Genomic DNA, 23,792 nt, shown 5'->3' with positions numbered 1-23,792 from the left:
GTGAGATGGCTCAGCTAGTCCAGGCACCTGCTGCTAATTGATGGTCTAAGCTCAATCCTCAGAACCCATATGGTAGAGACAGGGGAGGGAAAGAACCACGATGCCTTTACATGGCATAAGCATGTGTGTACACACTCATACACATAAATAAATAAATGTAAAAAGAAAAGTATCTTTATTCCTATCCTCGAAGTGCCAATTTTCAACACCATGAGAGATGTGGACTGACTGTTTTAAGTGCAGTATTCCATGAGAGGCTGGGCAAGCTGAACAGTCAGCAAGCAGCACAGTTGCCCTGTCAGGAGGAGGCGTCTATTCCAGGTAGTGTTCTAATTTTGTTGCTATCAACTTCCCAGTCTGCAGCTTGTCAACCATCCAAACACCTGGCAGGTTCTAAATGCAGCCTGCAGGAACCCAAGACTAGTGGCAAATGAGGCTTCTTGCTTTTCTTATTATGTCCTATTAAACACAAGGATCACAGAACAACATCTTAGATAGTAAATACAAATATTAGCACTTTCTCAATGAAAACAGGAACAAACATGACAAGAAAAGGCACTGATCATTTGGGCTTTTAAAAAGAGGTGAAATAGTGCCTTTTAAACTTGACATCAGCACATTAACACATATCTGCCAACCTCTGAGAACCATAGGAAGAGAATACTGTATATTCTAAGGTAGACCCATCATATTAAGAATAACACTCATCAAGTCGATTTCTCTTTCCTTTTGACAATGAGGAGCACTTGACAACAGAGAGCTCATATATATGTTTAATAGCATGACATGTGACTACTCTGGATCTATGGAAAAGTCATCAGGGGCTGATGTGGGAGCATATTGACAGCTGTGTTGCCTAATGAAGGACACAGAACAGCAGTGACAATGACGTAGAGGGGCACGTGATGTGATGAAAAAGGCAGCCAGAGGGAACAATGGCTGAAGCTGCAGACAGACACTGGGATGGGTGTGCTGTGACAGACTGCTTCTCAGACTTACCTGTGCTCACAGACTGAGCCGGCAGAGGAAGCTGCAGTCCTGACTCCCCAAAGACTATACTTCCTGTTAATAACAGTGAGGGCAGCAGTGAGGCAGAAGAGCCAACAGCATGGTTAAAGGAGTTAGAAACACTGGGTACTACTACTGCTTCCTAGTCTATGTGATCATTAACTACACACCGAAAGAAAGGAAGAAAGAAAGAAAGAAAGGAAGAAAGAAAGAACCAGTTCATTGTTATCCTTGCTCATCTTGTGGTTTCTGTTACAACAGTACTGCTTTACTGATCTTAAAGTATACGATGAATGACACTGAACAAAACATTCATGTTTCCCAATACCTCTTCATAGGTAGGGCAGAGTACAGTTTCTAATATCTCTTTTCTCTTTCTTAATGCTCTCTGAGGGATTGCAACTCCTACTTTACAAATTAGTTCATTATTCACCAGTCCAATGTCTAATAAGACATATAGTAGATTCTAGTTTTAAGAAAACCATCTCATTTATGTAAAAAAAAAAAAAAACCATTCATTTTGAATCTAGTACCTAGAAAAAAAAGCCTTTTAAAGTATTCAGGTTAGGCATTTGTGTATGTTATGATGGTATAATTTCAATGTCAGCTTAAACTAAATTGCTAATTATTCTAGTCTCTAAGTCGCCTTTTCAGTACATATAATAATTGCTGATGCTCCAAGGGCATTTCTTTATGAGACACCATTTAAAACTCCAAACAAATGACTCTTCTTACGGGAGTGGGGGTTGTCTATGGCCCTAAGGATGTACCTTTGAAACTGTGGGTACCAGCAAGCCATAAAGCACATATGTATGAGTATTTTGAGCATTGTGGCTGTCTACCTGCTGCACCAGATCAGATTCACACCCAACTCAGAGGTGTGGAAAAGGTGCCCTCCTGCTCCCCTCCCACCAGCATATGCTGGAGGGTGTATTCACAACATAGTGAAACAAACTAGATCCTTACTAACAACAACTGTCTGAATAAGAAACCTAGAGCAGAAGAAGGCAGACAGGTTATAGGTAATTATAGGCATTGTGAAACAAAACAAGTTATTCAATAGGAGACTATAAAGCCATTATGAAAAGGAGTACCTCAGCACTAGGGGCTTATAAGGCTTCATTTTCATTCTGAAGGAGTCAGGAGATAAACTGTTCACAAACACCATCTTCTGCCACAACCAGTGAAGAATTTCATTTGCAGGTGCCATCTAGAATTTGTCTTTGAACTTTATATTTGTGTTTAGTCTAAGTCTTAAAAAGTGACTGCAAAAATTAAAAATTTAGATATGGAATATATAAATATAGAAAAACCATCAAACCTTGCCACAGTGTTTAGTGATGCCCTGAAGAGTAAGCATGTGGACCCAAATGCCAAGAGGAAGGCGAGCAAGGGGAGTTTTACAGAGAATCATCCACTGCTGTCTGTTCATTGTCTGTGAACTTTCAGAGTGTTGTGGCTCCAGAGACAACACTGGCCATCTGCTCACCTCTCCACTCCACTGTGCCAGCTCATACGCAGGCCAAGGAGCAGAGTCTGCCCAAGAACAGTGTTTATTATGTTTGTACATTTCCAAACACCTGAACTAACAGGCTAGTGAGGGGTGGGGAAATGTTCTCTGAAAATGCAAAGAACAGAGCAGCTGTGAACAGAAGCTGTTATTCACTAAGGTGTCTGCCCTTGGCTCAGGGCCACAGTCTGGAAAGTTCCCTGTGTGTGGCTAGATAAAGCCCTATGCTGAGTCCCAAGCTAAGGACTCTCTTGTTTCCTTGTGCGCAACCAACTCTTGAGTACGTCACTTCCTCTCTTGGAAAGGTCATTAACAAGAAGGCAAGAAAGGGTCTAAGTTGTTCACTGAATAAATATAATGTAAGGGGGAAAAACATCTCAGAAAAAATTTCAGATGAGGCTGTAAGCTCAAGTCCCTAACTATGGTAATCAATGATCTGAATGTTTGAAAAGAAATGTGTCCTTACTAGGACCCTACAAATGCCATTTCACAGTAAATGTTTTGGATGAGATTAGGTGAGTCAGACAGAGGTGGGAGGCCATAATCAAAAGTCTTTCACAATAGGCAGGTGGCAGGCACTAACTTTGCTACTACTACATAGATATTATTGATAGTGAGCCTGAGGCTGTGTGAAGTGAGAGGAGTCTCACTCATTGAAATACCCAAGATGCTCTTTATCATACCAAGCAGCTCTTTATCAAGCAGCTACAGTAGCTTCTCTGCAGGAATGCTGGCAATGCCTGATAGCTCTGCATCTGTCCTGCTTTCCTTTCCTGCAAACAACCTCACAACAGTGTCCGCCAGAGTAGAGCTCCCCTTGAGTGTGGACACAGGAAAGATCTGGCTGCAGCTCTTTTGGAAATGTGGCATCTACCTAAATGTCTTCCACCTGAGCTTTTCTCATTGAATACTAAAGGCCAGCATCTATATGGAAATAAGATGGAGCTAACTCCTGTGTACTATGCCAGAATGAAGCTCAGTGCCCTGTGGGTAGGCTCTTTTTATAAAGAAACACTGCATGTTACATCCTTTATAGGGCCCATGTGGAAAAACTGACTGCCTGAGTGACTGCCTGATTGAGATGTTACTGGGTGTCATTTTAGCAACATAGGCTACAATGATGCGATCCGCCCACACACTAATCACTAATCACTTAAACACCTACAATATATCCAACATATGCAGAAGAGAATGCAGCGACAGTGAGGAAAGTTCAAATGCACAGGCATAACTACAAAATACACAAGCTGGGACACGTGAATCACACAATTTTTTGTTACTCAATACTTTGTAAGTGGTTTTGAGACTAATACCAACATTTTGATATAACTTAAACATAAGATTAGGAAGACCTAAAAGTATGAGTAACATACATTAAAACATCAAAGAAAGCAAGCAAGTCAGGTCTATCACCTATCTTTCATATATATAATGTTCTGTTCAAAACATGGTTTTCTTTTATTTAACATTTTAATTTGTTTTAATTGGACAAAATGGTAGTCATAGTATCTATGTGTAACTGAAACATGCACACTCTATGGGGTGGCTAAGTAAAGCCTTGAATCACACTGTGTTTGTGGTGAGGACACAGATTCGACTCGCACAACTGTCCAGGAATGCCAAGATGTCATTACCCACAGTTAGCACATCGCTCTAACTCACTTCTCCTGACTCAGGTTCTTCTCCCCTGACCAGAATCTCCCTTTTAGGGTTTTTACCTGGATTTCTGGTCGCTTGTACACAAGAATCACTTTCACACCTTGGATGTGTGTGTAAAGCAGGTGGATGTTACAGTTTTTCTGCAGTCATCTTAGGAAAGACAAGGGAGTTACCTCCTACTTGAATCCTTAGATGTACTTCATCGTGAGATGCTCTTTCATGGCTTAACCCTGAGCAGAAATTACTCTTGGGGAAAACACATTGGCTAAAAAGCCAACTTCATTCAAAAATAAATGTATATTTGTAGAATCACTATAATGATAATGGAAGAAAAAAATCAATACATTCCTTATTTCTAAGCTATAAAGTACAATACTGTTACTACAAAAAGTATTTCAAAACTATTCTTTAAAATAGTCAAACATTTTTCTCTCACAGAGGACACTAGTAAGAGTAGCTGGTCTGGGAAACAAACAGGCAGGCATAAGACAGACTGGAAGGCAGCATGTGCTTCCTGTGGAGTCAGAACTGCTAAACAATATGCATGTGGCTTAAAAAAGGAACACAAATTGGCTTTATTCTAAAACAAAAGTCCACATCTATGTACAACTACAAACGGTGACGAATCAAACATAAATCATTACGTCACAAAGGTCATGGACATGAGACGACGGTTGGAGAAAACAGCTCTACTGTTGCATGAGTGGTGCTTAAGGTCTAGCATGAAAAGTTCAGTGTCAGATCACATGGGTAACTTAAAAGCTGCTGGATTTCAGAGTGACAGAAACAAGGATGAACCCTGGAAGTGAGTGCAAGGGAGGAATGCCAGCTGATGAACACTGTGGTTTTAGTAACGAGGACAGTAGGAACAGCAATATTTCTACAAATGATTGCATTATTTTATAAAGTATAGCTATCTTAGTAAGTTAACCCTCTACCTTTCATCGTCCTCCCTAATGACATGTGCAGGAAGGAGAGGACTTCAGTGGTAGAGTGCTTGGGCTCAGTCCCTAGCACCAAAATAACAAAATAATTGTCTCAGAGGACCTTGTGCTATCCATGTATCCATCTTACACCTGGGTATGCAAATGAGCATTGGTGAGTGAACATGGTCTCCACATGGACCACATGTCCCAGGTCTAGCCACTCTGTGTGCATCCCTCCTCTGCTACACCCTGCCGGTTGTGAGAAGTCTGACCTTCTGATTTTATACCAAACCCTACTCAAATCTCTGGGACAGGAAATTGGTCCAGGAGTGCACTGCAGCTTGATTGTATTTACTCATTTCTGAGTTACTATGTTTGTCTCAGGCATTGTTCACAGAAAAGCCAGGCTCTTGGAGACAGAATGCCTCAAAGCAATCTTACAGAACTGAGTCTGTGTGTGTTGCTTAAGCTAAGATGGTCAAGGGCAGAACTTAACAGGACACAAAGGTACATGACTCTTAAGGCACAGGAAGTTCATGCAAATCCCTGTCCTGAAGTACTCTGCTCTTGGCAAGGAGAGCCCAGACTCTAGGACACCTAACAGGGTGAATGGAAAACATTCTGTAGGAAAATCATTTTATTTGTAAAGGTAAAGGCATGAGGCCTCTGACAACAAGGCAAACCCATCAAGTTCTGGGCTGGGCTCTCCTAGAGTATGGTCAATGTGCTCTTTGAATAGCACACTGTGTTTAGGTTTGAAGTGTACTACACTGTATTAGAACTAAGTGTATCTAGTCTGTCTTTACTCATTAGTTTCATGTTTGGGGACTCTGGGATGCCTCTGTCATCAATGAGAATCTACCACACTAAAAAGGACTGGATAGAAAATATTCACTTTGTATACAAGAAAGAACTAAATCCAAAAAGAATCTAGCTCAGCTTCTGCCGTTTAGTATAAAAATCACCCAAGAAGGCCTTGCATTCACTGAGTGGGCTAACTCTTACCACTCTGAAATTAAGGTCCAACTCACTAGAGATGGTAAAAGGAAGAAGGCAGTCATGGCCGACACCCACTTCTCTGGTATCAGCAACTTCACAATGCCTTTCCAGCAAGAGATCTTCCCAGTCCAAGATAGGCTAATCTAAGTCTGACTTCTAAATGTAGTACTGTGAATAAAGACAGGTGCTGGTGACATGGTCAAAGAAATTCATGGGAAGTGAAATCCTGCCTCTTCTCAGGGAACATCGCTTATGGGGCTTGCCAAGTGTAACTCATACAGAGTTATAATCTGGAGTTATCTACACCCACTAAAAGGGTGACCATCTAAATCAGAGTCCCACATGCAGCTGGACTCACCATTTTTCCGTTCGTTCAGAGTGGGTAAGTGCTGGCTGGACTGTAGAGACAGTTCCTGGAATTCGTGAGCCACAGACTCACTTTGAGGACTTGGTGCAAGATGGGCTAGAGGCCCCAGCTCTTCCTCTGTGTCTATGGCTCCTGTGTGATCCATTGTGTTCCAATCACTGAGACACCTCTTTTACGCAGCCTGTTGAAGAAAGTGACAAACCATTTAAAAATGAAATAGTATCTTAAGTTTTCTCCAGTTGACACAAAAGTATTAAGCCAGGCATTCAAGGTCCATTATAGTTCAGTTCTATCTGTGCACCCATTGCCAGCTCCTCCTCTCTGCATCTCAGGCTCCTTCAACAACTCCAGGGAGATGGCTCCTATCACAGTAAATAGAACCTGAAAGGCACTTTGCATATATTATTGTATCAAGATTCATAAAAACTATAGCTATCACTGTCATTTAAAGATTTCAACACATGCTAGATGAGAAGTCAACAAACACTAGTAAAAATGAAGGCGTGGGCTGGCTTGAAGATCCACCCCAGTGCCTATATTTTGGGGAACTCTTAAATTAAATCAGCACTCAAAGCAACCAGCAGTACTTCACAGACTCCTTCACCAGCCTGGGCCTCAGAATGAACTAAGACGGAGCAAAGAAAAAGCAGTTAAGGAAAAAAAGGTGTATTTTACGTCACTGAGACTTGGACTTGGAGTTGCTTGTTACCATGGTGTAATTTAGCTCATGGCTACAAAGGTCAACTCCTGTGTTTCCTTCTAGACACAAAAAAATTTAAGTCTAAGACACAAAGCTTTGTATATGCAGTAAGATCTGAATCAACACTGGTGGCTTAAGAATAGCTGATGTCCCAACCGGTAAGAAGGACACATGTTCCACTATGTTCATAACAGCCTTATTTATAATAGCCAGAAGCTGGAAAGAACCCAGATGCCCCTCAACAGAGGAATGGATACAGAAAATGTGGTACATTTACACAATGGAGTACTACTCAGCTATTAAAAAGAATGAATTTATGAAATTCCTAGGCAAATGGATGGATCTGGAGGGCATCATCCTGAGTGAGGTAACACAATTACAAAGGAACTCACACAATATGTACTCACTGATAAGTGGATATTAGCCCAAAACTTAGGATACCCAAGATATAAGATACAATTTGCTAAACACATGAAACTCAAGAAGAATGAAGACTGAAGTGTGGACACTATGCCCCTCCTTAGAATTGGGAACAAAACACCCATGGAAGGAGTTACAGAGACAAAGTTTGGAGCTGTGATGAAAGGATGGACCATCTAGAGACTGCCATATCCAGGGATCCACCCCATAATCAGCTTCCAAACGCTGACACCATTGCATACACTAGCAAGATTTTGCTGAAAGGAACCAGATATAGCTGTCTCTTGTGAGACTATGCCGGGGCCTAGCAAACACAGAAGTGGATGTTCACAGTCAGCTAGTGGATGGATCACAGGGCTCCCAATGGAGGGGCTAGAGAAAATACCCAAGGAGCTAAAGGGATCTGCAACCCTATAGGTGGAACAACATGGTGAACTAACCAGTACCCCGGAGCTCTTGAGTCTAGCTGCATATGTATCAAAAGATGGCCTAGTCGGCCATCACTGGAAAGAGAGGCCCATTGGACACACAAACTTTATATGCCCCAGTACAGGGGAACGCCAGGGCCAAAAAAATGGGAATGGGTGGGTAGGGAAGTGGGGGGGAGGGTATGGGGACTTTTGGGATAGCATTGGAAATGTAATTGAGGAAAATATATAATAAAAAATATTTAAAAAATAAAAAAATAAACAACAACAACAACAAAAAGAATGGCTGGTGGCTACATCATTACTTGTGGAAAAGATCACCTTCTCTACTGAATTGTCTTTGCACGTTTGTTGAAAGTCAGCTAGCCTCTAGAGTACAAATGTGTGCCTTGGCTTTCTATTCAGTTCAGAGATCCCCAAGCACTACATGTGCAGGAAAGACTGTAGAATATGCTATGGCAAGAACAACTACACTGATGTGGGCTGGGCTGTCCAAAATATGGAAGGTGAGGTTGAATTTTACCTAAAAACAGTCTTAAGAAGAAATCATCAAAAATTAGAGTCTCTGCAGCTGCCAACCTCAATCCCACTGTCATTGAAAACATCCTTCAATAAAGATGGCAGTGCATCAGCAGCAGACTGCAGAGAAGATTCATGCAGCAGATGGAGCATCATAGGAGATGCACCACAATGCTAATGCCCAAGGGAAGAACTGAAACTAGCTTTTCTTAATTCTTTAGTATTAAATTCAGCGCAAAAGCTGACACCTTGGCATGGTCTTTGCAGGTGAAATCCATATGACAATTTTAACATAATGGATGAAAGGAGCTAATGCAAGCAGCATTTTTACATTTCTATAGATTGTAAATAAATGCTTTGAAAAGACTCGAAAGTTAAGGTGGAAGACAGTAATTCCTAAATAACTGTTCACAACAACACAGATAACCTTAGCTGAGACACTGATGAGGGAATTTAAATAATATTCTAATAATTACCCAATTAACTCCCAAAAGAAAGGGAGGGTAATGAGGAAGAGATAAGACGGACAATAACAAGTGATAAGATAGTAAGCGATAAGACAGTAATTAATCTTCCAATGATAACGTTCCATTGCTCTAGTTGAAAGAAAGGTTGATAATGTTTGCTTCTTTTTAAGAGCAAATATAGAAATATATATGCTCACAACTAACACACTTTAAAAAACAAAGACATGATTCTGGCAGAGGTAATGAATGGAAGGAAGCCAAGGAGAGGCTGAGGACTACTGCTCCCAAAGAACGGTGAATTCAAAAGGCTCTATTAGGTAGATGAATTTATAGGCAAAATTACTTATTTCACTATGAAAAATTAAAATGTAACTCATAGATTTTTCAACACTAATTTTCATTTTGAATTAATTATTCCTACAAAATAAAATCTGTTCATGCCAAAATATTTTGAAGTTACAAGTACCATAACGCCCTTACAATGGTAATAAGCACAGACTCCGAACATCAATGGTGATGATCTGGAGGGTCTTTTAAACAAAGATTTAAAAATATTTTCAAGGCAGTATTACTTGTTCTTAATACTGAAAGATCTTTTTTCAACGTATGCCTTGACACTGTACTCAACCTTAAACTCCCACACACTCCCAAATCGAGAAAATTATAAGCTACATAAATCTTTACAAAATGTAGCAAAGGGAAAAGAGTAAGTTAAAATTTTTTACTTAGTATCTGTGAACATCTTTGATAGAGCATAAAATATATTCTGAAATTTGCAGAATGTCATCTTAAAGTCTACTTAAGTGCTTGCCAATTTCTTTAGAAATTTAAATCCACCATCTATTATAAACAGCACTCTGTGTAGAAGTCCCTAGTTGAGATGTTATACAATGGCCATTGTGAAATATTAAAAGAAACCATATTAGAATGGATTGCCTCACTGGGTCAAAACTGAGCTGTCAGGTAAAAAAACATCACTCAGCTTGAAACAGGCAGAGTGACAAAACTGTGATTGTCTGGAACTGGCGAAAGGAATGACTCAGTACAGAACTCAGTAACAGAAACATTCCAAAAGGAAACGTCCAGCACTCATCTGGCAGGAAGTGAATAAAAGGAGAAGGCTGTAACATCAACCTAGGACCCACCTTTTGTTCTGAAAACAAATTCGACACCATTTTCCAGGGACTCCCTGGTTAAGAGTAGCTTTCACCCTTCATCAAGGAAATGTCTCTTTTCAACAGTCAGAGACCTTTACAGAAACTTCAACTACTCAAAGAGCCCAGCTGTGGAGCCCAGTTCTAAAGGACACATCTACAGCACAGCCAGTGCGCCTAAGGTTGAGGGGATACTGCAAAGAGGAGACCGAAAGATCCTAGGAGCCAGAGAACCAGAGAGTTGCTGTCTAAGCATGAGCTGAACAGGAATGGTACCCATAAGCAATGCTAATGTGGACAGGGTCTTAACTGGAGACCTTGAGGGCACTAGGAATGCTGAGAGTAGGACATAGTCTTTCTTAGGGAACACATACCAATTGGTTATTCAGGTTATTTGATTACCAAATCATCAGGCCACATACAGACAAGTAACATTCTACAGAGGAATAGGTCTCATTTATGTATTTAAGAATAGACAAATATATGTAACAAGAATTAAAGAAAAAGAGGTCATGAATTTAAAAGTGAGCAAGGGATCACATGGAAGGGTTTGGAGGGAGAAAAAGGAAGAGGGAAATTATGTAATTTATATTACAATTAAAAAAGTAATCAGCCAGGTGGTGGTGACGCACACCTTTACTGCAGCACTCAGGAGGCAGGTGGATCACTTGAGTTCGATCGAGGCCAGCCTGGTTCCAGAACAAGTTCTAGGACAGCCAGGGTTACAGAGGAACCCTGACTTGAAAAAAAAATAAATTTTAAAAAATCACTATAAAACAAAATAACAAAAAATTAAAAACTTTATTATTTAATACTGCTGTAGTGCTAGAAAAAACATGGAAAACAAAAGAATGGGCATTCCTTCTTGTTTTTTTACTTCTTTGCTCACTCAATCTTTTTTAAAAAATGGATTCAAGATAATACCACAAATAATGATATTTTTAAACACTAGATTATTGGGTTAAGTTACTCTTTAATTCAATGTTAACATGTTTCCAACTGAGTGTTAAATTCAAAGCCAATTTTCTTTCCCTTACACCTCCTTGCTTATAATGGCTAATTTCTGTGATACATAATAGCTAACATGGTCACAAACATATTCAGAAAAAGCTAAACAAGAAGGCACTGAAACCATGCCTAAGAGGAGCTTCTGAAGTTCAGAAGTTTGATACACAACTGGTCAAATGCAGAATGGCTGGTTATCCATTATACACAGCAAAAAACACCTTAGCCATAACAAAGCTGTGTGTCTCTACTCTTCAAGTTCATATGAATCTCAAACGTTAAGGCAAAACTAAAGTTAAAACAGCAGACTTTGGAACAAGGGTGTTTAAAGACACATACAAGTTAATCACACACAACCAAGAACCTACTTCTCAGTTGTATAAATGGATCAAAAGAAATCATAGAAAAAGGACATCTCAATTCAGTTGAGTTATCTTAGAATCAATGCTTGGTAAAAATGCCCCCACTCCCCTTCTCTCTCTTCAGTGTAACAACCAGCCTATCTTAGTTAAGGTTTCACTGCTGTGAAGAGACACTATGACCATGGCCAGTCCTATAAAGAAGAACATTTAACTGGGGCTGGCTTACAGGTTCAAAGGTTCAGCCTATTATCATCATGATGGGAAGCAGGGCAGTATCCAGGCAGACATGGTGCTCTAGAAGGAGCTGAGTGTTACACATTTTGATCCAAAGGCAGCCAGGAGGGTCTCTTCCACACTGGGTAGAGCTTGAGCATAGGACCTCAAAGCCCACCCCCACACTGACATAACCTCCTCCACCAAGGCCACACCTATTCCAACAAGTCCACATCTCGTAATAGTGTCACTAACTGTGGGCCAAGCATTCAAACACATTAGTCTATGGGGACCAAACCTATTCAAACCACGACACAGCCTCTGAGGGGAAGGAGATGAGAAGGATCCAGATTCTCCTACAATGAGTCTGGGACAGAGTGATTCTATTGCTAACCAGAGAAACACTATGTCTTACTTCTTTCATAGAGAAGAAATCATCTATGCAAAGACTGGTAAAACAGGCCCAGAGCAAATTCCCATTGCTGTGTGACGAGGAGATGGCCTGGAGATGAGAGTTCTGTGGGGCCTTAGAGAACCCAGTGCCTGGGCATGGGCACAATAGGGAAGCTGTGATGATGAGCTGGCATTTGTTGGGCAGAAGCATAGGAAGGGCACCCTAACAGCAGAAAAGAGTGACAGGTAATGGGGATCATCCTAGATTTTGATTTTGACAAGGTAACTGTGGCAGAGAGTGAAATGTCAGGAACTAGCCAGTGGCTCTGCCAATGGAACTAAATTCAAATAGCATTTATGAGACGTGATTCCAAAGTGTTAGGGCAAAGAACTGAGGGTGGGTAGATGCTGCCAGATGGGCAGGTAGAAGGCAGGAGCCACTCCTTACACTGAGGGCAAGGTAGTGAGAGACAGAGGAATCCCACTGGGAGAAAATTGTAGATTCCCAGGCAAGAATATGAAAGACAGGTATGTCTGGGGACAGAGATAGCTGACTCTGGGTAAATCCACCAAATTAAACTCCAGATGCCAAGAAATGAAAGCTGCACCAGTTTACAATTTGCTAAAATAAATACCTCTAAATAGTGCTGCTATTTGTAACAGTTGAACTTTCTAAGTAGCCTTTAAATGTAGGATAAAACATACTATAAATATGCCAAATACTGACAACAGTGAATAGAAAAACTCACTTACTAACCCTTCTCTGTAGACAAGATTACAGCTCTGGGAATGCCAACTATTTGTTTTCAACCTGACATGGAGAAATCTGTGCTGTTCTACCAACAAGGGAGTTCTGATGAATACAACAATATCATCTAAGCAAATAGCCCATATGCTATAAGCAGAATAGTGAAAGCACAGAATACATGTGGCTCCTCAACTTATATACTAAAAAGACAGAATTAATGCCAATCACTTCTAATTAAAATAGGTAAAATGCCCCTTTTAGCTAGGGCATCTATTTTTAAAGTTTTATTCATGTGAATGAATCTTAAAGAGTAAGAGTTGATTAGAGGACTGATTTTAAATTAGAATGATTTTCACATTCAGTACACACTGCATTTAAAGCAATTGATAAGTTTAAACCAAAACTAAGAAGTTTTCATTGGCTAAGAAGTAAATACTTTTAAACAGATTAAATATTTCATTGCTTATTTTGTGCAGTGCTGAAAAACTGAATCCAGGGCCTCGTGACAGGTCTGTCATTGCTGTACCACTGAACCACACCTTCTAAGTGTTTTATTTATCTGATTTAAAACAAAAATGAAAATACCTATAACATTCTCATTTGCAAGTTCTCTACACCAGGAAGAAAAGAGTAAGAGAGAAATGTAAGGAAAGGGGAAACTAAATAGAAAGAAGTCTCTCTCCTCCCAGCTGCTGTTTGTACTTCTTGACATTAGCAATCAACAAAATTTAAATTTACAATACACACGATGGAGGCCAAGGTGAGCTTCCCCAAAAGACAGAGTGTGAGCAATAAGAGCTCTTCACCCCTATCTCCTGCTTCTGCACACACACACCTCCACACCTCCACCCAACACCCCCCTCTGCCACCTGTAGCAGGTGGGTGAGCTGACCCCATGAATGGGAGAGCAGGAGAGTTGGTCCTGCCTCTCTCTGGCTGCAGGGCTCAGAAGAGTGGTCCTCGCACCTCACCTGAGCTAGTAGAGGTGAGGTGCAAGGAATGGGGGGGGGTGCTTAGGTGAGCCACCCCAAGACTGTGAGCATGAGCCAGCCCTGCCTCATCTGCCATGCCGTGAAATGGGCTCAAAATGCCCCTCATTTCACCCCTTACCTGTGGCAGGTGGGTAAGTCAGCCCTTGCCTGGGAAAAGTGGAACAAGTGGCCCTGGTAGTATCGGTTATAGGAAACCTGGTAGGCCTACTCAGCTTCTACCTAGTCCCAGATCCAAGGCTCTAAATTGGCCTACCCCAACATTCACCCCCTCTATGACCTGCTAGAGCACAGTGAAGGTGCTGGTCCTACAGATCCAAAGCTACAGGCTTTCCATGACACAGAGCAACAACAGGATATCTGAGAGGAGTATAAAGATCCAGTATTGATAGTGTAGCAGAAGTTAGAGGCCTTAAAGCAGACCAGTAAGTCACTGCAATGAACATTTGCAGGTAAAGCTGTTTGGGCAAAATGGTATCGTGTGGGACACACTGTAGCTTCCATGGTGAGATGTTTGTTGTTGTTGTCTATTTTTATTTTTTATTTTCTTTTGGAGAGAGACTGCAAGAGCCAAGAATGGATATGAAGGAATGGGGAGATGAGAGGGATTCAATAAAAGATATTTTAAAAATTTACAATATATGAAATAAAAAAGCCCATTTACCTAGGCAGGACACAGTGACTAGGTCAGTAAGCAGTGGGATGAGAAACATTGGGCTCCTCATTTGTAATTCAGTTCTTCAGTAATAAACCAGAGAGAAACACTCTTGTCTGACGTATCACACTAACTGTTGTAGACTGAAACTCTTAGCTAGAAGAGAATATAACAGAATGGACAGACCTTAACACACTTTCTATTAATTAAAGTGTGCAATGGCCATTTAATGCCAGCAATCTGACAGAGAGCCAAAACTCACCTCACACATAATGCCTGTGATCTCTAATCAGAAACCTGGACTCCGTTAACAGAAATTACAACACAATTATTATTTCAATACTTCTTGCAAATATTTGTATTGTACGGGTAGACGATAACTCAAAGCTCACCTTTACGGCTATAAACGAACACTCTCAGTAAGTATCTAATATCATTTATTCTGGTCTGATCAGTTTGCTCAAACACTTAGGAGTTGTTGACATCAGCCTCACTCTCATGTATGAAATGACAGTTTTAATCATCTGTGAACATCTTATCACTTGCTCTATAGTTGTGAGTAAGAAATACTCATTCTTAAATACTTATCTTTTTAATGCTGTTGCAGATAAGATATTTTCTTGATTACCGAGAACTCTTGGCTATTTGTTTCCTCATCTTGTCTCTCATTGTCTGGCAATACTAACCTGCTCTTGTGTCCTGTATTTGCCTGCTGTACACATTTCATTAGCAATAGAAACACACACTGTATGGCTTTTGTGTGTAGCGTCTTTTACTTAACATATCTTCACACTCATATTGTCATGAGCATCAGCATTTTATGCATTTTATAGTTAAACAACTCACTGTGTGGATTTACTATATTTTGTGTCCCCATTCCTGGCATGATGGAAATTTGGCTATTATGAATTATATTGTGGTGAACATTATTATACAAGTCTTGTTTGAACATACATATGCCTTTGATCCTTTAGGAATATATATGGGTATGGAATTTCTGGGACTCAGAATAACTATTCTTAGCTAATATTACATCTTAATACCAGAGGCCACACCTGCCAGAAAACCAAAGTCACTTTCAGTCAATACAGAGTGAAAGCTAACACTGAAATCCCAAGGATTTGGAATGATCCTGTCAGAGTTCTGACCTGAAATATGCATTATTCATAATATTCAAACTCTTAAAAATTCAAGAAGTATGGTTCATTTTCAGACTAGTAGATTAATGCCAGTACAACAGATTTGATGTTATTCATTTCCATAATATAAGACACACAATTCCATGAGTACTGCCAAAGTCCACTAAGTAATATATATTAAGATATCCAATCATCTATGTCTACTTACCTCTGTGATGGGCTATTAAAACCTCTTCTCTTTTGTGTGTTCTAATAATAATGAATTGTGCAACTGTTTTCTTCTTTTAAAAATAAATTTAATAATCTGTATAAAAATTAGATTTGCTAATACTGCATCCCATTTTACCAACTGCCTTTCCTCCTTAACAGTAGGCTTTAATATTTAATTCTGATTAAGTCTGATTTACCCATTCTTTGCTTTGGTTGCTTGTTTTGTTGTGTCACCTAAGAAACTATAACCAATTTCAAATATGTAAAGTCTGTACTCATGTTTCCTCTTAAGTATAATTCTCTTCTATCCATTTGGACTTAATATTGTATGTAGCATGGAGAAGAAACTCAACCTTATTACTCTGATGCTAACATGCCATCCTAGAACCATTTGTAGAAAAGATTTGGCTGTTTCTGTTTGTTTGTTTGTTTGTTTGTTTAATTAATTAATTAATTAAATTTGTTTCTCCACAACTGAGTGGGTCTCACTCTGGCCTGGTGGTAGCTCTCCTCCTTCTGTCTCCTAGGGGATAGGATGACTAGTGTGTACCACCATGCACATCCAGGCAGTCCACTTGAATGGTCCTGCTGCTCCCATTTAAATATAGCTCGGCATGCATGCATCATTGCATAACTGTGCTCTTAGTTCTCTCACTGATCTACATGCTTATCTTTATGTCAGTACCACAGTGTCTTACCGCAGCTTTGTAGTAAATTTTATCTTTGAGACTATTTCAATGTTATCCTGGCTGGCCTGAAACTCACAACAATCTGTCTGCCTCTGCCACTCAAGTACTGGGGAATGAAGGTGTACATCACCATGCCTGTCCCTTAAGTTTTAAAATTGAAAAATGGGCATCTTCCAACTCTGTTTCAAGGTGTTTTGGTTATTATGGGTCTCTTGAATTATCATGGGAACTTTGGCTTGCACATTTTTTTTCAAACACAGATCTTTAAGGAAGCCCAAGGGTATTCTGTTGAATCTACAGAAAAATTGCCAATACAGTCATCATTATATTAATTCTTCCAACCATGGGATGCCTTTCCACTTTCTTTTAAGAGTGTCTTTACTTTCTTGTAACAGTGTTTTATGGTTTTCGTTATTTTTGGTTTAATTTCTTCTGGGTATTTTATCTTTCTGATGATTTCTTCTTTAAGTCACCATACAATGCTTAGCAGGCCAGAACCTCTATCTCCACACTCATTCCTGATTTTGGTAACTTGAATTCTCTTTTTCTTTGTCAGAACAGCTAATAGTTGGTGACAAAGTACAAACTTTTACTATTTTCCATTTCTTGAATTATTTCTGCACTAATCTCATTTCCTTCTGTCCACTTTTTCCAGTTTTCTATTGTACTAAGATGAATGAAGATGCGAAGGTGGATTATAGAATTGAGATTGCTGGCTGAGACTGATTTAAAGCTCAACTCTTTCTCCTTGCTAGTCATCAGTATCTGTGTTATTTCATATGTGAGATTCAGAAACTGTAAAGACCCCTGTCCATGTGTGAACGAGTTAAACTACATCCTTCCTGAACAGTCTCTCTATAGTTGGAATGTAAAGATCCAAATCATTTCAGAATCAGAATCAGCCTCTCCTTTGGAGAGCGAAACTGTCCAATTTTTATACCCATGTAAAAATGTCTAATTCTTTCAACTAGAAGTCTCCTTCCATTACTGAAACTATGGCAGCAGATTGTACAGCATAAAGTCTTCTGCTTGAGTCTTGGCTAATTTGTTCTACAAAGAAGAAATATAATTACACATGACTATACAGACTAAGTCATTATAGATGTTCTAGATAGCTTTATGTCAATTTGATATAAGCTAGAGTCATCTGAGAGGAAGAACCCCAATTGAGAAAATGTTACCATAAGATAGGGCTATAGGCAAGCAAACCTCTAAGATACTTTAGTAACTAATAGAAGAGAACCTGGCCTATTGTGGGTTTAACTCTGAGTTGATTGTGCTGGGATCTCTATGAAAATAGGCTGAACAAGCCATTAGAGCAAGCTAATAAGCAGCACTCCTCTATGACCTCTGCATCAGCTCGTGTCTCCAGGTTCCTGTCCACTTTTGAGTTCTTGCCTTGGCTTCCCTCAGTGGATTAAGATTCAGGATATTCACAACAACAGAAACCCTAACTAAGACAATAGGTCTGCCAAGGTCTCTTGGAACACTCATTTTTGGAGTACATAAGATACCCTACCCTGTAAGCCACCTGACCACCCTGAGGCTGCCACCACATGAGGAAGCCACCAAGATGCTACATAGAGCAGTTGTGAGATAACATGGAGTGACCAAGAGAGATACCTAATTAACCCCCAACTACTTCAGCTATCTTTCCCTGCTATTGTAGCTCCAGATTCCACAGGACCACAACCATACCAGCAGCCAAGCCAAAACTTCCCCAAAGAGCCTTTCCTAAATCCCCCAGAAATCATAGGTTTAGAGGACTCTCTTTAGTATATCCTTAGGATTATAAGGGACCAGTTAAGCTGAGCTTGGTGGCACAAGCCTGTAGTCCTAATTACTCAAGAGGTAAGGCAGGAGGGTAGCAAGCTTAAGGCCTGACTACTCAACCTAACAAAACCCTATCTCAAAAATCAATTAATCAATGTTTTGTAGAGGGAAGCATGAGTACTAGGGATGTAGTTCAGGGGTGGATTACTTGCCTAGCTTGTGTAAGACCCTGACTTCAATCCCAGCACCAGTAATATATAAGAAGATAAATATTACCACAAAACTCTATTTTTAATTATATATAATACAGGATATATTATATATGTAACACATGTGCACATATAATGTGCATCTATAATATATACATATATTATATATAACATATATATGTATGTGCGAATGTGTGTGTATATATATATATATATACACACACACATACATATATATATTCATTCTATATATAGGGCCAAATGCCAAGAGTTGGCAACACTACTGGCAAGCCTAAATCATACTTGTATAAACTATCACAGTTTTTTATGAAAAAAATTGCTAATATCTACGAAAATTACAAATGTGTCAATTCTTTGGCCTGGCACTTTATGCTCTAGGAATCGAGATGAAATGGAAATGGGACTTCCAGAACACCGTGTGGCCACTGGCTCCTGAAAGAGGAACAACAATGTCAAAACCAACACTGTTTCTAGAGTTTCAGAACTGTAGAAATTGACAAAAGGCAGAGAACAAACAGAGAAATGCTTCCTCAGGAGGAGACTTTAAACCTCAGAGAGAAGCAGGAGTCCTGTGAACCTATGCAAATCACAGAACTAGACAGAGACTGGCATCAAGATTACAACCAACTCTTACAGCTCAACATGGCACAAGTAGTTTGGACAAACACTTCTCTAAGGAAGACATGCAAATCTCTGGCAAACACCAGTTTTTAGGGAAAATGCAGCCAAACCCATAGTAGGGCGAACTTCATCCTTGGCAGAACTACTGTTAGAACAGTCACATAAGTTCCCAGAAACCAACGCTGGGGAGTAAACAGGAAGCAACGTGCAAACTGCTATCCTTACTTTGGAAACTTTGTCCCTTTCACCAGGAGATCCTGTAATTGATTGCTAGTTTATCTGCACAAGAGAAATGACCACACAAGGACTTGGAAGTAAATGTTTATGATAGCATCTTCAAAATCACCAAGAACCAACAATGAACTATCAGGCAGTGAAAAGATACACACCCTGGGGCACGCAATGGATTCCACCTGGTAACAAGAAAGGAAGCAATCTTGACACCCATGGGAAGGGTCAAAACTCGTAAACGTTAAGGCAAGTAAAAGAAGCCAGTTGCCAAACAATGTGCACTGTGTGGTTCCATTCATATGCAGCCCCCGCCCCCAAGTCAGCCTACAGAGGCAAATTAAATTAGTGACTTTCTGGAATGAGGTCCAAAAAGGGACTGACTGTACACTGGTGCAATTGGGGGCTTTTGTTCTGTTTTACTGAAAATGATGTGAATTATACTACAGTGGTGGCCATAAAATTCCATATAATTACAAAGCAATCAAAGTTGACACTTTGGGAGAACACTGTGGCATGTAAATAATATGGAAGCATTTTTTTCACAGCAACAAACAAACAAACAAATGCAACCCAGATGACCTTCAGTGCGACAGAGTCCACGAGAGTGCTGAGGGAGAATGGACACTTGAGCCACCACCAGTGAGGATCCATGCTCAGAGGCCCTCCATTGGACCAGTGATGGTGAATGTTCGCTACCAGGTAGGCCAGGGTGCATCTAATCTAGCCCTGAGACCTTCTGGGTGGACAGCTACTGGTATCTTCAGAGCCACAGGAGCTAGCTACCTCGGACAGGATAAAGAAACAGTAACAGACTTGTGGCATACAGCAGAGATTTGAATAAATCAATTCTCATCAATAATGTGAACAATTAGTGTTATTATTTTGTCTGTCACATTTCTGGTTTTGGCATCTATTATATGAAATAACACTAAAAGTACAGTAATTATTTTTAAAAATTTCAAACTACATGTCAAACCTCATTTCTAGCTTGTCTTAAATTGTGTTTCAAACTTCCAAATTGTGGGTGGGGTCGTTGCTCTGATGAATAATGACAATAAGGTTTTTAAATTTTCATAAAACATGCACGCTACAGGCTAGTTCTAAAATGAGCACACTTAGGCTAGTCAATTTTCAAACAATATTTTTATTTGCTTTGAGAACATCATACAATATACTTTGGTCATATTTATCCCCAACTACCAGATCTACCAGATCTACCACAGCTCCATCCCCTCCCAACAGTGTGTTCTTTTAAAAATTTTTTAAAAATAACACATCAGTCCAATGCACTGCCCATATACTCCCATGTGTGTGGCCATCCAACGGAGTACAGCCTATCTACCAAGAGACTACTGATTCTTCCTTCCCCAGAAGCCACGGACATAGTTAGGACTGGAGTCTCCTGAGCCCTTACCCATTTCATGCTGGAATGCTGACTTGCTTAATCTTGTGTGGGTCTTGTACAGCCACAGCTGCTGAGCTCCTCAGTACAGTGTCATTCAGTTCTTCCTGGCCTCTGCCTGACTCTTGCAGTCTTTCCTCTCTGTCTTCTGAGACAGCCTCTGAGCCTGGGGTAGGTAGTAAGATAGATGTCCCATCTGGAGCCAAGCACACTACAGATACTTATTTTTTGCACTCTGATTGGCTGTGAATCTCTGTGTCAATCACCTTATTTGATAAGGTGTAGAGCTGTGGTAATCTATGGGCATAGAGATATTTAGAGGGAAGCTCGAATCTATGTCTGTTTAGCAAAATAGTAATAATATGTTCATCACCAGGGAAAGGCTAGTTCTAAAAATAACAGAAGCTGGAATTACAGTTACTTTTTGCATAATTTTTCCAATCTTTAGGGTATAACAAACATTTAGGTTTCAAGATATTTGGCAATATAACATAATATAGCTAAACTAAGATTTTTTTTTAAAGAAAATATAAGTAGTTTTTAACTATGTATTTGTATTAGTCAGGGTTCTCTAGAGTCACAGAACTTATGGATAGTCTCTATATAGTAAAAGAATTTATTGATGACTTACAGTCGGCAGCCCAATTCCCAACAATGGTTCAGTCGCAGCTGTGAATGGAAGTTCAAGGATCTAGCAGTTACTCAGTCTCACACGGCAAGCAGGCGAAGGAGCAAGAGCTAGACTCCCTTCTTCCAGTGTCCTTATATTGTCTCCAGCAGAAGGTGTAGCCCAGATTAAAGGTGTGTTCCACCACACCTTTAATCCCAGATGAAAGGTGTAGCCCAGATTAAATCTCCTTAAACTCGGAGATTTAATCTTCTGGAATCCATAGCCACTATGTCTCAAGATCTCCATACCAAGATCCAGATAAGGATCTCCAAGCCTCCAGATAAGGGTCACTGGTGAGCCTTCCAATTCTGGATTGTAGTTCATTCCAAATATAGTCAAGTTGACAACCAAGAATAGCCACTACAATCCACCCCTTGTCAACTTGACACAAATAATATCTCATGTTCACATGAAACAATAACAAGGTTGTGAATACGCCTAACATGATATAACTATCCCTCGTACAATCGCAAACGCATTTGTAAATTTACAATGGGGCATTCATATTACTTTATAATCCTCGTTTCTGCAACTGGTTACGTGGCCTTAATTGGTATTTATAACTACCTTCCTCTACTACCCATTCTGTATTTCCTTCACCTTCGGCCAGCACCTCAGCAGGTCTTGGCTCTTTTCCTGGAGGATTGACCCATACCTTCATTCCTGATGGGTCTGCGTCCTTTATCATCCTGCTTGGATTAGGCTGTTGTAGTTTCCCATTGACTTTAATCACAGGACATGGTAGTACTAGGAGACGCCCTAAGGGATCTCCTACACTCCAGACATAATCTTGCTTACCTCCATTGTGAAGAGGTAATCCAATTTCCCCATGGTAATCTGGATCTATCACTCTTCCTAACACGGTTATTCCTTTTTTTAGCCTGTTGGTTTAAGGGCATTAGAAGCCCAAAATGACCAGGGGGAAGTCTGAGCTTCCAGTTCAATGGAATGTTTGTTGTAGCTCCTGGTAGGAGCACTCCCCTCTCTGGAGCCAAAACTTCTAGGCCAGCAGAACCTAGAGTTATGGGGACAGGAAGCAAAAATTTTCCTAGAGGGTCACTAGGAGTGATAGTAAGTGGAACTATTCCCTTTTCCACCCCTTGATTCCTGGACCCATGAATCCTGGCTATGGGTGAAACTGTACCATATATGGAGCGCTGATTCAAAGCATATACTGCCTTCTGAAGAACTCTACCCCAGCCTTCCAAGCTGTTACCACCTAATTGGCGCTGTAACTGCGTCTTCAAAAGGCCATTCCACCTTTCTATCAGGCCAGCTGCTTCAGGATGATGGGGAATGTGGTAAGACCAGTGAATTCCATGATCGTGGGCCCACTGTCGTACTTCTCTGGCTGTGAAATGAGTTCCTTGGTCAGAAGCAATACTGTGTGGAATACCATGACGATAGATAAGGCATTCTGTCAGTCCATGAATGGTGGTTTTAGCAGAGGCCTTACGTGCAGGAAAGGCAAATCCATAACCAGAATAAGTATCTACTCCAGTAAGAACAAAACGCTGTCCTTTCCATGAAGGAAGTGGTCCAATGTAGTCAACCTGCCACCAGGTTGCTGGCTGGTCACCTCGAGGAATGGTGCCATATCTGGGGCTCAGTGTTGGTTTCTGCTGTTGGCAGATCTGGCAATCAGCAGCAGCTGTAGCCAGGTCAGCCTTGGTGAGTGGAAGCCCGTGTTGCTGAGCCCAAGCATAACCTCCATCTCGACCACCATGGCCACTTTGTTCATGTGCCCATTGAGCAATGACAGGGATGGCTGGGGAGAGAGGCTGACTGTCCACAGAACGGGTCATCTTATCCACTTGATTATTGAACTCCTCCTCGGCTGAAGTCACCTTTTGGTGAGCATCTACATGGGACACAAATATCTTCACATCCTTTGCCCATTTGGAGAGATCCATCCACATACTTCTTCCCCAGATGTCTTTTTCACCAATTTTCCAATCATGATCTTTCCAAGTCCCTGACCATCCAGCCAATCCATTGGCTACAGCCCATGTAAACTAAGATTTTTTTTTAAAGAAAATATAAGTAGTTTTTAACTATGTATTGAAGCTACTTCTTAACACTAGTCATTCAGTCTCATACTCACCAAATTTTTATTTTTATTTCAACCAGTATAATATGCCTCTTTCCATGGACTTATTATTCTTCATTACACTGTTAGCTCTGTACTTCTGTAAGGTGCCAGGGAAGGTTGGGATTCTGAATTTAGTCCTTGAAAGCAGTTATTCATAGTCACCATTTCTGTACTGGAGAAGGAACATCAACCTGGGTCTTTGCATTAGCAAAT

General features: G+C 40.3%; 1 protein-coding gene across 2 annotated transcripts in view; it reads right to left on the bottom strand.

The window, feature by feature from the left end:
- The window catches only part of Mrtfb (myocardin related transcription factor B), a 167,245-nt gene that overhangs the window by 90,300 nt on the left and 53,153 nt on the right, over nucleotides 1-23,792 (bottom strand). The window contains exons 3-4 of one of the 2 annotated variants that reach the window (XM_029470662.2): nucleotides 6,461-6,650; nucleotides 1,000-1,062 (exon numbers count right to left, since the gene is read on the bottom strand). In XM_029470662.2, coding sequence (XP_029326522.1) covers nucleotides 1,000-1,062; nucleotides 6,461-6,614 — 217 coding nt within the window. In that variant the 5' untranslated portion in view covers nucleotides 6,615-6,650. The remainder of the gene's footprint in view (nucleotides 1-999; nucleotides 1,063-6,460; nucleotides 6,651-23,792) is intronic. The other variant, XM_021184572.3, reaches the window with a different exon arrangement.

This window comes from Mus caroli, unplaced genomic scaffold (genome assembly GCF_978045245.1).
Source record: "Mus caroli unplaced genomic scaffold, Mus_caroli_1 scaffold_17, whole genome shotgun sequence".
In the NCBI taxonomy this organism is placed as follows: Eukaryota; Metazoa; Chordata; class Mammalia; order Rodentia; family Muridae; genus Mus; species Mus caroli.
This window is presented reverse-complemented; position numbering and strand designations above follow the sequence as displayed.